Source organism: Schistocerca serialis, chromosome 4, assembly GCF_023864345.2.
Source record: "Schistocerca serialis cubense isolate TAMUIC-IGC-003099 chromosome 4, iqSchSeri2.2, whole genome shotgun sequence".
Classification (NCBI taxonomy): domain Eukaryota; kingdom Metazoa; phylum Arthropoda; class Insecta; order Orthoptera; family Acrididae; genus Schistocerca; species Schistocerca serialis.
The window spans coordinates 433560553-433578294 of NC_064641.1; the positions used below are offsets into that span (position 1 = coordinate 433560553).

The window sequence follows — 17742 nt, forward strand, 5'->3', positions numbered from 1 at the left end:
TATTGTGTCGGACGTCCTTTTGCCTGGCGTATTGCAGCAGCTCGATGAGGTACGGACTGAACAAATGGCAGAAAGTCCACTGCAGGAATATTGAGCGATGCTGTCTCTATAGCCGTCCATAATTGCGAGTGTTGTCGATGTTCTCTCGAGGAGACATCGACTTAAAGTAGCACTCTGCCTGCGGGCAAGAAGGTTCGCATGATTCAATGAAGCAGAGAGGAATATTGGTAGAAGCGTAGCTTATGGTAGGGTCTCGTATGCCAGACAAGCCTCTTGCAGAGGATTCAGGCAAAGAGTGTCACACAACGTCTCGTATTTCCCTTTACCCAACCCTATGTTTTCCCTTCTTGAACTGGTAACATAGTACAGGGGGAACAGCCTCTCCAATGGAGTAAGCACTGAGGGAAAATCCCGGTACTCCAGGTTGTGGGTTTGCCGTGGGTTTGACATCCTACCTCAGAATAAACAGCTTTTGCTATGTTTCCCAAAGAAAATAAAAAGCCTGACAGATCAAAAGGCATCAATTCTGGTTAAGAACAAGGACTGATTTGTGGGACATGGAATAAACAGGGGTTAGCAGAAGAAATTAAGAAATTCATTAAAGAAATGGAAGTACTGCAAATGTATATCCTGGTAAGGACAAAAAGAAAAAAGAAAAGATCTGGACAAGAAGTAATTGGTAATTATATTCTACTTTGGATTGATGTGGAAAAAAGTTCTAATTAGAAGAAAATGGAAACAAAGAATAGTTAATTGGAAATGAATGAATGAAACGACAATAAGTCTAAAAATAAAAATTCATTGAAGAAAACTGGAATTAATTTGGGATGTACATCCCTATCGACGACGTGCCTGATAAGGAGAGGGATTTCTTAGATGATTTACAAGACATAATTGATGAATGTCTAGAGGGATAGTAATTTTTAGTAAAACTGGACTGAAATGGACAAATTGGTAAAAGATTAAATGATGATGATCTATGACCATAAGGAGAGGATGGAGTAAAGCCGATCCTGGTGCACTCGTGATATCAGATTGATATGCTAACTAATTAAACTGATAAATCAAACCACCCCTCCATCTCTCAGTCCCATTAACCTATCAGCCTACTAGGTGAAGTTATGATCCATTAGGGACGATCGGTCCTCAGGTACCCCCACCCCTCCCTCTCCCACTCCTCTCCCACTGTCACTCTGTGAAAAGGCGCACTTGTTCAGTTCTGAGCCACCAGTCCTAGGAAATCCCACAGCCATCCCCTCCCCTCCCTCACTTCACCCTCCAAACTCCATCTGGAAACTGATGCAAAAAGACTCAGTCTGTGCTAGCGAGGAAGGATCTCACGACAGAAAATTCATATCACTGTCAATAGCATATTACTCCATATTCAGTTTGTGGGAGATAAGGCTCCTCCCTGGTAGGAAATAATTCAGTTGCAGTACCTCCCCTAATATGATGTCATCCCGCATCCTACTTCTGATAGTAGTGCAGTTATGTCAGAATCCTAACTGTATTGATGCCAATGTTTTCCAAAACTATTGAGGTCCTTTTGATTGATCGCTTGCATATTTGGCAGGACCTATCTCATCAAAATGTTTGATTGTGCGAAATAATGCAATTTGCAGGACAAACACTCGTCATACGTCCGAGCTTTTATGTGGACTGGCTAGTGTTTACACAAGCACCCTTCTCTCCCACCACTGTCCATATCTGGCGAAAAAAAGCCTTCCAATCACATCTTTGCACCACAGGGCAAACAAACCAGGAATCTCAGCCGCGCTGGACACGTCGGTTTCCTGTGGGCACAAGTTGGGAGACTTACCCGCACACAGGGCTGGCTCATGTGGAGCACAGACCAAAAGTTGTGCTAATCCAAAAACAAAGCATCAGGAGATAGAAACCACTTGCGCAGTTGTGCCAACAGGGAAGAGGTTGTACGAATTATTAGCTTTCCACTGCCACAAATATCAGGCGTGATGTCCTGCCCTGGTTACAGTGCAACCGTTTGATGGTGGGAATAACTCTAACAAAGGCCTAAACATTTCAAATTCCACTCTGTCTAGCATGAATACCTCAAACAGACTCTATAAAATACACACCCATTAACAGCTTCAAGGAGATGCTAGGTGCTAGAAAAATAAGTCCCTTCCTGGACTTCACTGGAACCATCGCGACAACATGTCTGCTTGCCACAGTGTCCATAAGCCTTGCGTCCAGGCCCACGGACGAGTAGCAAAGGATCCCAGCACCCCACGTGACATCGGTGATCATATTACAATGACTGACATGGTCCACACCTATGTATGTATGAAGACAAAAGCAAATCAAGTAATTAAATTTCCGTCACAAGTAGATCGTAGCAGTAAATTTATTCGAGATCTTTTGTGCACTGACATTTGAGAACACAAGCACCGTTCTCCACCACAACGTTCTCACCTTACGTGAAACATATCTGGAGAAAAATACCTCCTGATTGCACACACTCACGATCACGAAGCTTGAGCTGCTTCAGGCTTGCAGGGAACCATGGAGGCCAAGACACAAACCAGACTGTGGGAATTCCAAGCAGAACAATTTACATGGTGGGTGGGGGGGAATAATCGTGCAGTGCAGACACTCGTCATTTTGAATTTTCTCATGAAACGCGTACTTTCGCTTCTGTCACAGCTCAAGCAGTATACTGGCTACTTCGCTATTCAGCCAACATAACTGCCATGTCCTACATAACAGGACTAGAGTACTAAACTCATTTTTGCCGCATCACGAAGTGCTAAGGGCACGCTCTACCTCTCTCCCAGGATCACTCCTCACTTTCGAACTCACTTAAAGTAACCAAATGCTTTGTCACATATGAAGTCTCTTAGGTAACAGAACATAGGAGTTGCAAATATCACGTTTATAGTGTGTACGACTTAATAAAGTCAGTAATATAGCTAACTTTATTACGATGGTCATCTCCCCCTGTGTAGCTTGGGGACTGAAATTTCGTTGAAAGATAACGCCACAACGAAAAAACGCCTGTAGCCGCTCAACTCGTGGATCATGACCATGTTCTCTAGCCCTAACTTCCACCCACCAGGCATGTCATTGATGTCAAATTCATTGACAAATTAACGAAATTGATCGTGACTGCTACTTCGCATGCATTGTAAAGGAAAGAAAATGACTAGTATTAGTACAAAGTACCCTCCACCACGCACCGTGCTGTGGCTTGCTGAGTATCTTAGTAGATTTAGGACCGTGAAATTTCGGTGTATGGATCAAATAATCTTCACCAATAGCAGCTGAAGACATCCGCCACAAGAAATCACCGTCTTTGCTGGCCGGAGTGACCGTGCGGTTCTGGGCGCTACAGTCTGGAACCCAGCGACCGCTACGGTCGCAGGTTCGAATCCTGCCTCGTGCATGGATGTGTGTGATGTCCTTAGGTTAGTTAGGTTTAATTAGTTCTAAGTTCTAGGCGACTGATGACCTCAGAAGTTAAGTCGCATAGTGCTCAGAGCGAGCCATTCACATTCGTTGTGCCAACGGCCTTGTCTAAGAAGGCGGAGCACCATACAGACCTTCAGCTCACTCTATTGGCCTTGGTGAGCGAAACTGTCTTTCAGGAATCAGCAATGATTACTAGCATTAGGGTGCAGAAGAGAATGGAAATCACTGAATTGAAGACACATAAAGTCTATCCACAGGGCTTCTCGCCTGAAACTGAGAAGTGTCCTGATGACCTCTTTACCAAAATATTCCGGTTGACTCCCCCACTGATCTGTGGAAGGGTTCTGCTAGTGGGAGGCGACCGTCAGAAGAAGATAAAACTACCAAAGACGTAATAACATCCTACGAGTTGGAGCATGCTATGTCAGAAGCTTCAACGCAACAGGTTCAAATGGCTTTGAGCACTATGGGACATAATATCTGAGGTCATCAGTACCCTAGAACTTAGAACTACTTAAACCTAACTGACCTAAGGACATCGCACATATTCATGCCCGAGGCAGGATTCGAACCTGCGACCGTTGCGGTCGCGCGGTTCCAGACTGAAGCGCCTAGAACGCAAAAGGAAATATAGACAACCGGCAAGGGGGAATGCAAAGGCTCAGTCTAGACACATAGGGGATCAGTGAAGTGAAATGAAATGAGGATAAGGATTTCCGGTCAGGCGAATATAGAATAATATCAATAACGGCATATTGTGGTATAACAGAAGTAGTACTCGCTATGAGAACATTTTAATGGTAGGGCTGTTCTCATCAGATTCCATAACAAAACCAACGGCGACAACGATAGTTCAGGTATGCATGCCAACGTCGCAAGCAGAAACGAAGCGATGCCAAAAGTATATTAGGATATTAAATGGATAATTCAATACGTAACCGGAAATTGTAATAATTGTGGGGGGATTGGAACACGATTCTAGGGAAGGAACAGAAGACAGAATTACGGGCAGCTATGGGCTTGGCAGTAGTAATGATAGGGTAGAAGGACTAATTGAGTTCTGCAATAAATTTCAGAATCTGATAGAGATTGCTCTGTTCAAGAATCACAAGGGGAGAAGGTGTACTTGGAGAAGAAACGGAGGCAGGGAAATATTCCAGCTAGATTACATCGTAGTCACACAGTGATTCCGAAATCAGATACGGCATTCTACGGTGTACACGGTTGCAGATATAGATTCAGGTCACGATTTACTAATGATGAAGATTAGTCTAAGGTTTAAGAGAGTTACCCGGAAGAATCAGTGAGGAAGGAAGAGTGCTGACGACTGATGGGACACGTTTGTAGTTCGCTAAGGATGTGAATACTGCGATAAGAAATACCAGAGTTCACAGTTCTTTTGAAGAGTAGGGGACGTCTGAAAAGGGCAGTCACGGATGTTGGCCAGACATGCGTGCAAGGAAGATAACTACCAAGAAAGCTTCGGTAACAGAAGAAATATTTCCACTGATACACAAAAGAAAGAAGTTCAAAAATGTTAATGGAAAGAGGAGAATACAGCAATATAAGTCATTTAGGAATGAAATAGATAGAGGGCCAACACAGCAAAGACGAAATAGGTACAGGAAAGATGAGAAGAAATCTAAAAAGAAATCATCTTCGGGAAGACTGGGTCAGAATGCAGAAAAGACGAAACAGCCTTTGGTGAAATTAAAAGAACCAGCGATAGCGTTAAGAGTGCAATGGGAATTCCACTGTTAACCGCAGAAGAGTTCTGTAGAAACAATGCAGTGAAGGCCTCTACGGAGAGGAGAATTTGTCTGATGACGTGACAGAAGAAGAAGTTGGTGTCAATATCGCAGACATAGGTGATCCAAAGTCAGAATTAAAAAGACCTTTGGAAGAACTGATGTCAAATAAATCAGAAGGGACAGATTACATTCCATCGGAATTTCTAAAAGCTTTGGGGGAAGTGTGAGCTACACAACTATTCAGGTTGGTGTGTAGAATCTATGAGACTGGCGATATACCATCCAACTTTTGGAAAAATGTCATTCACACAATTCCGAAGAACTAAAGGGTAGGTAAGGCGAGATTTATCTGACAGTCAGCATAACTGCTCATCCATCCAGGCTGCTGAGAAGAATAAAATAGAGAAGGATGAAAAAGAAAACTTAGGATCTGTTAGATAACAATGAGTTTTGCTTTAGGAAAGTTAACGTCACCGTAGAGGTAGTGTTGACATTGAGCTTGATAGTAGCAGTAAGGCTGAGGAATAATCGAGACACCTTCACAGAATATGTCTATCAGGAAAAAGTATTCGACAATGTAAAATATAGCAAGATATTCGAAATACTGAGAAAAATAGGAATAAGCCATTAGGGAAAGACAGGCAATGAACAATGTGTACTAGAGCCCAGAGGGGAAAGTAAGATTGGAAGACAAAAAACGAAGAGCTCGGATTAACAGTGATGTAGTCAGGGATGCAGTCTTTCGCTCTTACTACTTTACCTATTCGTCAAAGAAGCAGTGATGAAAATGAAACAGAGGATCAGGAGTGGAATAAATATTCTCCGTTAAATGATATCAATAAGTATCGCTGATGACATTACTATCTTCACCGAAAGTGAAGAAGAATTATAAGATAGGTTGGACAGAATTAGCTGTGTGATGAGTACAGAATGTGGACTGACAATAAAGCGGAATCATACAAAGGTGTTGAGATGTAGCAGATATGAGAGTAGCGAGTAACTTAACATCAAAATTGATGATCACGAAATAGATGGAGGTATGGAATTCTGCTACGTAGGAAGCAAAATAACCCATGGAGGACGAAGCAAAGAGGAAATAAAAAGCTGACTATCACAGGCGAAGAGGGTGTTTCTGATCCAGAGGAGTCTATTGACATGAAATATACGCCTTTATTTTAGGAAGAAATTTCTGAGGCTGTGTGTTTGCAGTACAGTATTACATTGCAGTAAATCATGGACAGTGAGATACGGGAAATAGAGAATCGAAGCGTCCGAGATGTGGATTGAAAACATAATAAATGACGTTCTTCACAGAATCGTGGAAGAGAGGAACACATGGAATACGGTGACAACAAGAAGGGATAGAGAGTTTGTTTATCTTCGCTAGTGTGAAACACATTTCTGCCGAATAAGTGCTCGTAGCACTTAAAGTATGGTATTCAGAGCCCAAGTTTACCAACCAATTTTTTCTAGTTTTGGTGCATACTGTCTCCTCCCAAAATATGGAGCAAAGACCTTTCGGCTGAAGAGGTCCACCATCAGAGGTATCCGAACGCTTTTTGCTTATAACTTTATACTCGATCGTTTCCGGACGAGGGCCCCGTATCGCAAATGGGTACAGTTACCCTTCTCATCATCCCTGAAAGATCATAACATAGTCACGGAGTCACCCTGCATGCTGAATAAACTCTGGAGAGGTTAGGGCACTCACTCCATTCTACGTATGCAAGTATAACAGAATCTAGAGTGCCATGGTACAGCCTGCATTGTCTGGCCATGATAATCAGCTGGATGTTACCCGTTTGACAAACTAACGGTCTGTTTGTTTACCTTTTTAATCTTTTTCTTAGCAAAATTTGATAATAAATTGTAAACAACCTTTAAGTTTCCTTTTATTTCGACTTTAACGTAACATCTCTCGTTAATGTTCTTTGAAAATAATACTTCGTTCCTCCTAGTAGCAATAGGTAAACGTTAGCTTCCTTTCTTGGAAATGATGTACTCAACAATGGTTTTAAGCTTGTAGCAAAATCGTTTTGTTTTCTCAATGCGTAATCCCCATGACCTTGTGTTGGGTTAATCTTCTGGATAACGTATGACTACTGTCACGCTATTGTTTAAATTATGTGGTACTGCTGTAGCATAATCTTAGAAGTAATGTGGAGTTATATCTGATTCTCTTCGCTGGGCTCCGTAGCTTCCTTCACTACATAATAGGGTTTTGTACGTTGAAATCCTCTGACGCTTGCTATTGGTCTATAAATAAGCGTTTCTTGATTGATTTCTAGAAAGTAGAAGAGTGGACTCTACTGCGGAAATATACAACACAAAAAACAATAATGTAGTTCGGGCCCTATAACTACTAATTACATACCCACAAACGAGCTGTTACTACCATGAGGCTACTTATCTAAATTTTATTCCTCATCACTACCACCATGATCCTGACATTTCAAATGGTTCAAATGGCTCTGAGCACTATGGGACTCAACTGCTGTGGTCATTAGTCCACTAGAACTTAGAACTACTTAAACCTAACTAACCTAAGGACATCACACACATCCATGCCAGAGGCAGGATTCGAACCTGCGACCGTAGCAGTCGCACAGTTCCGGACTGCGCGCCTAGAACCGCGAGACCACCGCGGCCGGCGATCCTGACATTTCCTCGGTTTCTTATGACCTCTTCATTTTGGTGTTAGTGGACTGTAGCAACAGTTACGCGGCTGCTTGGTTATTATGATGCTGCGATCTGTCTTCCCAAGAATGATGACGGATATATTGTGTCGGTGGCGCGTCATTTCCGTCTGGTGACGGCGTGTTACACTTTCTCTGCGCGCCGCTATCCTTAGGATCGTTTCGTCTTTCCGTATTCACTCAAAAATTATGCCAAACTTCTAAGTTCTTGTTGTTGCCAGCAAGTCCATCTAACTGATCCAGTGTTCATGTTAACATTAGTTTTACACGTTTCAGTTAATTTTTTTTACCCGTAATGTCATCATAATGATGTAGATCAAATAGGTTTCCTGAAGAAGGTCTTGCAAGTACAGGTTGTATTACAAATAAGTTAGGAAAAACTCTTCATAGCTGCTGCTGTTTTTTACGTTGCTGTACCTGTATTCATTTTGGTTTCATAAGTTGTACATTGTGACCCTAGTCTCATCACCCTCGACAGAGCTCCTTGTAATCTGCTGTGACATAGACAGTACGCTTTTTGTCATCACATACTTCAGGTAGTAGTTTGCCATCAGATTGTTTAGTAAATGCAACAATGTCTGTTCCTCTGATCGAGAAGCTATGACGTTTGCTAATTCTGAGATAACTCCAAAAATTTTCTAAGTTGTCGTATCGTCCCCTCAGTGCATACCAAACTTCAAGCCGATGCTTGATTTCTGCCTTCGTCTGCTTTTCATAATTAGTCACTGTTTCTGTGGAATGAAATCAGTTTACTGTTAATTGATTTTAATTCCCAAACTACTCTGCTTTCAGTTTTGCCCCAAATAGCGTTCAGTTCGAGATGAATGTCACCCACATCCTCGTTGCATTTAGTTTCCCGTTGCACTACTTTAGAGCTTTATGTGACTTTTGACTATATTCTCTGTTTCAGAATCCAGTAGCTTGTGACTAGAATCACATTTTAATAATTAATTTAATAATTTGTTTATGTTTAACTGAACTCCATTGGAAGCCATACACTTTATCTTGATTTCATGAGCTTCTAATGTCTGCTCAGCATTAGACGATTCTTTAAGCGCTGCACTATTTACCGATTTTGGCTGTGTTCACATTCATTAATTAACTTTTAGATTTCTATATGGATTTCCGGTTTGAATGTAACTAATTTTTGATTGGTTTTCTTAGTAAACTTGCTGAAATTTTGATTGATGTATTATATTTTAGTTGGGCCTGACTGATAGCTCATTTGTAACTCTTTGTTATCTTTTCACGTTGCATATTGGAATATTAGATGTATTTTTGTACACTTCCAACGTATTTTGACTCGTTGTACAGAAATCCCTCTGGAACATTGTCTAATGATCTTGACTTTTAGTAGCACTTACATTTGATATTTTACTGTCGCTGTCCATATCGACTGTATCTGCTGACACAGAAGCATGAGTTTAAAAAGTTATATTTGGGGAAACGTCAATGACATCTTGTGAAATACCATGTGAAATGACATCAAACAGTTGTTCCTCTAGTTCACTGGCACCAACTTCGCAGTTCCGGAAGTAATTTTTGTGGTGATACTTCGTTATGTAAGTCGACGCGTGGTCATCGCCATCTCTTCCTAGCAAGTACTGTACAAATCGGTTCCTCAAAACCACTAGTCTCATCATTCAAGATGATAATTATTTGTAAAATTTAACAAAAATGCAAAGTACAACAACAACCTAACTGCCTACAAGTTGCAACTCTAAAACACATTGCGCTGTAAACAGGCATAGCGCTATATTACAAGTGCTGTATATTGCTGTTGACACTAAAGAAATGTTATGTTTACTGTAGTTTCTCTCTGTTTAGGGCCTCGGAAAACTGTGGAAGCCGTGGCAACGTGTAGTGGAGGGAGCCGGAAGCCTGTTTAATGTGACAGACAGGAAACAAAAGGTGGCGACTCTAATGGACTGTCTGCAGCTTGTGCTTTGGGAAGCAGCGGAACTCTTGTTCCATAAACAAAATGCGCGACTCGTAGAAATATTGCTGTGAAGCGAGTTTCTCTTCCCTGGCAGTCAGTTCAGTTCACATGAGTATTTCACGTAAATTTCCGTTTCGAAACGTTCGACACACGTGACTTTCATTATCATATCAGCATCACTTAAGTTTATCAGCGTGCTACAACACATTCTCTTTCAAGTTATTGGTTTTAAGATCGTTGTTTCTCGCTAGTAACCTCACAGCTTTGTACTATGCCTTGGCGTTAGAATTTTATCAGTCACACAAACCAATAAGGTTCAATTGGTTAAAATGGCTCTGAGCACTATGGGACTTAACATCTGAGGTCATCACTCACCTAGAACTTAGAACTACTTAAACCTAACTAACCTAAGGACATCACACATATCCATGCACGAGGCAGGATTCGAACCTGTGACCGTAGCAGTCGCGCGGTTCCGGAATGTAGCGCCTAGAACCATTCGGCCCCCGCGGCCGGCAACAAATAAGGAAGGCGCATATCAAATATTCGTTATTATCGATCTTTGGATAGACTGAAAACATCAGCTAAATTAGTTGCAAATAAAGGTTTATTGGAACCTTTTACCTAGGTTTCAACAATACGAAAATTTTCGTCTTCAGAAGGTGTAATGAACCCTAAAAATTAAATTAATCATTACCAAACTATTTTAAACACAGCAAAATAATAACTGTAGGCAAATGATCATATAATATGGGTGTTCACTTGTTACATCAGACGCTCATTGTGTACACTGAATAAAGCCAAACGGCTCTTGCCATATTCGATTTCCATCTTAAGAACACAAAGAAGGATGTCGAATATAACAACAGCCGTTTAGCTTTATTCAATGTACATAATCAGCATATGATGTAAAAAGTGAGTACTTCAAATATGTGACAGGAGAATAACACCGAAACACTAATAATCAAGAAAAAAAATACAGAAAAGGAGCATGTAATGATCCGATGAGCGGTACATTTCTCAAAAATCTTGAAATAAATCTTTTAATTTGACTGAGGTGACTAAAGTAATGGACTAGCAATATGCACATGTGCAGATGGCTGGTTGTACCGCGTGCACAAGGCACAAAACGGCGGTGCATTGGTGGAGCTCTCATTTATGATCACGAGATGTTGTTATGGCCACACGACAGGAATTAACAGACACTGAACATGGAATGGCAGTTGGAGCTAGACGAATGGGGGATCAAATTTCGGAACATGGTTGAGGAACTCAGTATTCCGAGATCCACAGTCTCAAGACTATGCCTACAACACCAAATTTCAGGCATTATCTCTCCCCCCGGACAACGCAGTGGCCGGTGGCCTTCACTTAACGACCGAGAGAAGCGGCGTTTGCATAGAGTTTTCAGTGCTAATGGACAAATAACGGCCGGCCGGAGTGGCCATGCGGTTCTAGGCGCTACAGTCTGGAACCGAACGACCGCTATGGTCGCAGGTTCGAATCCTGCCTCGGGCATGGATGTGTGTGATGTCCTTTGGTTAGTTAGGTTTAAGTAGTTCTAAGTTCTAGGGTACTGATGACCTCAGCAGTTAAGTCCCACAGTGCTCAGAGCCATTTGAACCATTTGACAAATAACACTGCGTGAACTAACCGTAGAAATGAATGTGGGACTTAAGACGAACTTACCTGAGGACAGTGTGGCAAAATTTGGCTTTAATGCGCCGTGGCAGCAGACGACCGACGCGATTGCCTTTGTTAAAAGCACGGCATGGGCTGCAGCGCCTTTCCTGGTCTCGTGACCATATTGGATGGACCCTAGGCGACTGGAAAACCGTGACCTCAGCTGAATCTCGATGTCAGTTGGTAAGAGCTGATGGTAGGATTCGAGAGTGGCTCTGACCCACGAAACCATGGATGTAAGTTGTCAACAAGTCACAGTGAAAGCTGGTGGTATAGGCTGTGATTATATGAAATGACTGGGTCCGCTGGTCCAACTAAACCGATCAATGACTGGAAATCGCTATGCCTGACTACTTGGAGACCATCCCCATTGTTAGAACTGTTTAACCGGACACCAGCAAGGAATCGATTTGTGCCGAGTACAACAGACTATTTTTCTCGTTATGTGGAGATAGTGGCGAGTTTGGACCAGAAAGCAGTCACAGTCATGCAAGCATTGGTGAATAGATCGTTATTGAAGTTTGGGATGCAAGAGACGAGAATAATGGATCAAGAGAAGTTTGGGAAGCAAGATAATAACTGATCAAGAAATGAACTTCATGTCAGACCTGATGAAGGACTTGTGTACTTCATGCTCAGTCAAACAGAAGGACGGAGCGGATTCATCGATCAGGAGGACGCTTAGTTATTATGTCAACTCCCCCCATTTGGACTGGGATATGAGTTTATCTTATGTGCTGAGTGCTTATAAGTCGAAAGTGCAGTCAAGCACAGTGTTGTACCAGCACAGGGTTCACACCATTCGAGGCGGTTATAGTAAAACGGTGCCATCGCCATACGATCTGATTAAGCTGAAATGGTGCCGGAGTGGAGAGTGGGTCTGAGAGTTTGCGAGAACTGTGAGAGGAGTTTGGAAGGGAGTCCAAAATACAAACACCAAAGCAATGGAGATACAGGACAATGCAGCAAAGCGCACATGAACTTTACCTCAACATAATGTGAGTCAGTCGTGGCTGCTGTTGTGAATCCATATACTCCGAAACAGAGAAAAAGAAAAGAGCTTTTGACACAGTACCAGGGCTTCAGCCAAGAGACTGAAACCACGTCACCTGTGAATGTGAAGCTACAGTTATCAATAACGTCAACGATCGTACATGTCTGACCCTTATGGCCATTCAGGAGTGCACCAGAATAGATCTGAGGGGGAATGTCGGTAAGACCAAAGAAGAGAGTAAAAGACAAAGAGGAAAGTGAGCAACAGGAAAAGGAAGACCATACACTTGGTATAACCGGTTCTATAATTCCTAGGAGTCAGTCAATGGTTGTATTATTATTCTTGCGACCGTATTGTGTAAATCGTTTTGGATAGGATCATATGTGCATGTTATGGTAAGGATTATCTTGAATTATTGTGTGAGAGATGCTGATCAGAGACAACATGTTTCTAGGAGGAGGGGAATGGTAATGGTTCCAGTCCTCAGAGCGACATTCAGCGAGGGTGAGGAAGTGAGGATGCCAGTTTTGGCAGTGCTGTAACTCTTCTCCTGGAACAATCACCTGGATGGAGGAGTTTCGTTATCAGGCAGCATGTTGTGGTATCATCTAGCCACAAGTGGACATTGTTCGCTATTTAGTCTGTGGGAACTACAAAACAAATTAAAGTGCTTAGAAGAGGTACTCTCGGGTTTGAAACAGTTAACGAGCAGTAATGGAGCACTTAATGATGTGTCAAATCGTTAAAAGAAGTGGCTCGTGGCATATGCGTGATTGAGAAAGCAAATGCATGCAGCAGTAAGGGGTAGCGTCACATGAACTGCTGAGGGAGAGAAAGGGATGCATAGATGCCAGAGCAGCGGATGCAGATGTCGTAAGTGAGTTAAATAGGACAGTGGAAGGCGCGAGAGCAGATTGTGAGTTTGGAGAGCGGCATGCTGAATAACACATGTATGCGTCGACAACTAATTAGAGTGGTAATGGACTATGGCAGAGCAACAGCTAGAATTCTAAACCAGTATTTGGAGGTCGTCCAAACACTAATGCAAGCAGTGGATTGGAGAATAAATTTAACATTACTTCCGCCGTCAGTAGGGAATACCGTAGTATTTGAGATGTAAGAGTGGCGTTAAAGGGCTTCCAAGAAGCTAATCGTGACAGAATTCATGGTTAATTGGGTCTTATCCAATTGTCACCTGAGCAACATCTGGATAGACTGAGGAAAGTACAGCAAGAACTACCGCCACAACTGCAGTTCATAGCCGAGCCTAACAGTCAATACGTGACTTTCTACTGTCATTGAGCAACTGTGGAACGCAGCATGAAAGAAGCCAGTTGTGCACGTTATGAAAGTTTCCAGTGGTGGAAAAACATGCATTCTATAATAATGCATGACATTACCAACAACTTTAATCTTTGCACAATTCAGTGCACCCTTAAACCATACGGACACAGAGTCTGATTCATTTACTTTACGACGATTCCTCGGCCTAAGAACCAACGGCATTGTAGACATATAGTAAGATGTAGCACAATCTCTGTAAGGTTAAAATTTAGTGGGAAAGTTTATGCAAATGAAGGAGTTTGTTACTGATAGCAGAAAATAGGAATCAGCATACACCAGTCACCGAGGGGGAGATACAGCAGTGTCAAAGTGGGGTGGTCACCATATATTCTGCACGTGAGATCCAGACGGGAGAAAGGGCATTTGCCATGCATATGTTCAGGGGCAAAACAGAGGGTCAACCATGTCAAAAGGAGGTGATGAAACCGAACCCATACTTCCAGCGAGCAGTTCTACGTTGGGTGTACACATTGTATGACAATGTAACTGTGGCGGAGAACTGGTATGAACGAGGGAAGCCCACACGAGGAAGATACTTAGGGCTAAGAGGTTGTGGATTATTAATTAACGGAAACATGTGGGGTATTATGGGGCCAACATTTCATTTACCAGCTACAGTGACGGGAGCTGTTCTTTTAAATATAACACAACTGCATCTATATTGACCAGACAAACCTTTGGTTTCCTAAACAAAACCTCACCTTCCAAAATGATACCTAGGAACCAAGTGTACATCATTCACTGAATCAGAGGCAAATCACGGCAGAGAAACTACTGTAGTATGTAGAACAGGAATGGAATGATAGATGATGGGTGACCCGGACCTTCTGTGTCACTATTCCCACCACCATTGTGAGTCTGATTTTGCTTTGCATAGCTTTTATTTATTTGACACAGCGACCTGTTCAAGAGCCCGATTCATTAGTGGTACAGGTTCGAGTGAACTGGATCCCCCTTGCATGGGATACTCAGTATTTTTCTAAAACATGAATTCGTTACACTTTAGGAAGACTAGAAGCATATAAAAAGCCGTGTAGGGACGAAGATGTGGCAGTGTGGTGAGATACAATAGTCGGATTTCCTAATGTCTTAAGGGTAGCGTCACTTCGTGCCTACTTTCTGTAAGCCAGAAGGAAGGTGAATAACTCACATTATTCTGACTGCAGTGCTTTCTCAGCGTAGACCCTAAATTTCAGAGTGCAATTCTTCATTTTGCAGGTCTATTCTCACGAGCCATCATTCAGAGTGGGAACTTCATCACCGTACGTCCGCGCACAATTGAAGAAGCTCGGACTCATACTCTTAGACTAGGGGCCGCACTCGGCTACGCAACGAATGATTCGCAACATCTGCTCAACTTCCTACAATCTGTGAACTCTACTGATCTTCTGGTAGACGATTCACTCATCCAGACAGATGAGGTATGTGGAATCGCCGCTTCTTCTATTTAATGGTATTGATTTTGGAATAAAATTATCGGTTTTGGCTGTGCAATAGCCATCTTCAGAATCTGAAACGGAAGGAAAATAAAATACATTACTAGTTATTACACTAAGAGATTATAGTAAAAACACGATACAGTTTTCATTCTGCTGCACTGTAACAAGTCGTAACATGTAAAAATGGCAGGATTCAAATCTGCCACGCGTACTTCAGCCAGTTATACAGGGTGTTACAAAAAGGTACGGCCAAACTTTCTGGAAACATACCTCACACACAAAGAAAGAAAATATGTTATGTGGACATGTGTCCGGAAACGCTTACTTTCCATGTTAGAGCTCATTTTATTACTTCTCTTCAAATCACATTAGTCATGGAATGGAAACACACAACAACAGAACGTACCAGCGTGACTTCAAACACTTTGTTAAAGGAAATGTTCAAAATGTCCTCCGTTAGCGAGGATACATGCATCCACCCTCCGTCGCATGGAATCCCTGATGCACTGATGCAGCCCTGGAGAATGGCGTATTGTATCACAGCGGTCCACAATACGAGCACGAAGAGTCTCTACATTTGATACCGGGGGTAAGAGCTTTCAAATGCCCCCATAAATGAAAGTCAAGAGGGTTGAGGTCAGGAGAGCGTGGAGGCCATGGAATTGGTACGCCTCTACCAATCCATCGGTCACCGAATCTGTTGTTGAGAAGGGTACGAACACTTCAACTGAAATGTACACGAGCTCCATCGTGCATGAACCACATATTGTGTCGTACTTGTAAAGACACATGTTCTAGCAGCACAGGTAGAGTATCCCGTATGAAATCATGATAACGTGCTCCATTGTGCGTAGGTGGAAGCGTAGGTGACGAAACTAAAATGAGCTCTAACATGGAAATTAAGCGTTTCCGGACACATGTCCACATAACATATTTTCTTTATTTGTGTGTGAGGAATGTTTCCTGAAAGTTTGGCCGTACCTTTCTGTAACACCCTGTATATGGGATGCAAAGCTATCCAAGACTTTCTTGATTCATGCATAATGAACAAATAATCTTACAAAGTAATTAAAATGAATTCCATTTAAAAGCACAGTTTTTTTAAAAATATTCTAATCGTATGAAAAGTAATATTTTTAGAAATGTTTAACCAAATGAAAAATGTATTCGTCTGCTGACAGACTGAAGCTGATCAGAATTTAACCAAGTGTTCAAAGAACATAAATTGAGTACAGAAATCATTCTAAAATTGAATAAATTGTGGTGGCTATAAAATTAGTCTTATAAAGACGGAAGACGATTACACTTCGGTAATACGTATAACGTCCTGTTTCTCATATTTTATTTTATGTTTTGGTTAGAACAGCAAGTAATTAAAATGAAAATTAAATTGGAACGGACGTAAATTATATAAATGAAGTCATATATAAGAGTGTTTCAATAAAATATATAACAAATAGCATAATTTTTAGTGAAAAGTTAGTGAAGGGCAGCGGTCGTTGCTAGATGGCGTAGGGCGGTTAACAGTAACACTTCTCACTAGGAACTCAAATGTGACGAAATGATTTCTTCAAAGACAGTAACCTAGTGTGGAGTAATTTCTTGAGTCACAACACCTATTAACACACAGAGTTGACCTACGACAAGTCTGTTTCCTCAGCTTCTTAAACATAATCGTATGACTAATGCCTTACAGCTCATAGTGTGTCCTGACATCTGCTACTGCGTAGTACTTATTTTTCTTGATCTACTTATAATCTGTGCAACAATGACATGAAGTTGTTCCCAGCCAGCAGGGAAAACCAAATGCATGCGTAAACTCAAATGTTAACCAGTGACCTGATGGAGAAAAACATTATCCAGCGTCCAGATTCCTTGTATTTCCGAATAATTAGATGCAATAAACACTCTCTATAATCAAACAAGAGCATTCTCGCTACTGATTGTTTCTACATGACAAAATTGTCTTAATAACACGTGAGTAACGATAAGTAACTTTTGCTGCTAAGCAGAGCTTTGACAAATCTCTTAAGTTTATAGAATGCCGATAGGTAACTGGCACTGGTCGTGGTGTTCAACAAAAGTTCATTCTCAAAGATTTTGAATGAGAACTACAATTTGGTTTTCGGTTTTAGGAGAAGAAACACATTATAAGCGTTCTCTGGGCGCCAAACATCGAGCCCGACATGGAGGGTGCTTTCCTCTCTGACTCCCCTATCCAGATGCTCATCGACGGCCGTTTCAGCAAAGTGCCCGTCATGACAGGCACTACTTCTGCGGAGTCCGGTACGTATTCTGTGCATGATATATCTTAACAGCTTTAGCTGACAAAGCATCTGCTGCCCTACCTGTGCGTTATTGATCAATGTTGTACGAGTATTAAACTCACGTAGGAAGCGTAGCCGGGAGAGGCAGTACATTATTTTTATACTATGAGACATGAAAAATCTACCGAGTCTTAAATGTC

At 41.8% G+C, this 17742-nt stretch overlaps 1 protein-coding gene across 1 annotated transcript in view; it reads left to right on the forward strand.

Annotated features, from left to right (window-relative positions):
• The window catches only part of LOC126474521 (cholinesterase-like), a 78037-nt gene that overhangs the window by 16923 nt on the left and 43372 nt on the right, over positions 1-17742 (forward strand). Inside the window, exons 5-6 of the mRNA XM_050101993.1 lie at positions 15055-15257; positions 17411-17561. Of these exons, the coding sequence (XP_049957950.1) occupies positions 15055-15257; positions 17411-17561 (354 nt within the window). The remainder of the gene's footprint in view (positions 1-15054; positions 15258-17410; positions 17562-17742) is intronic.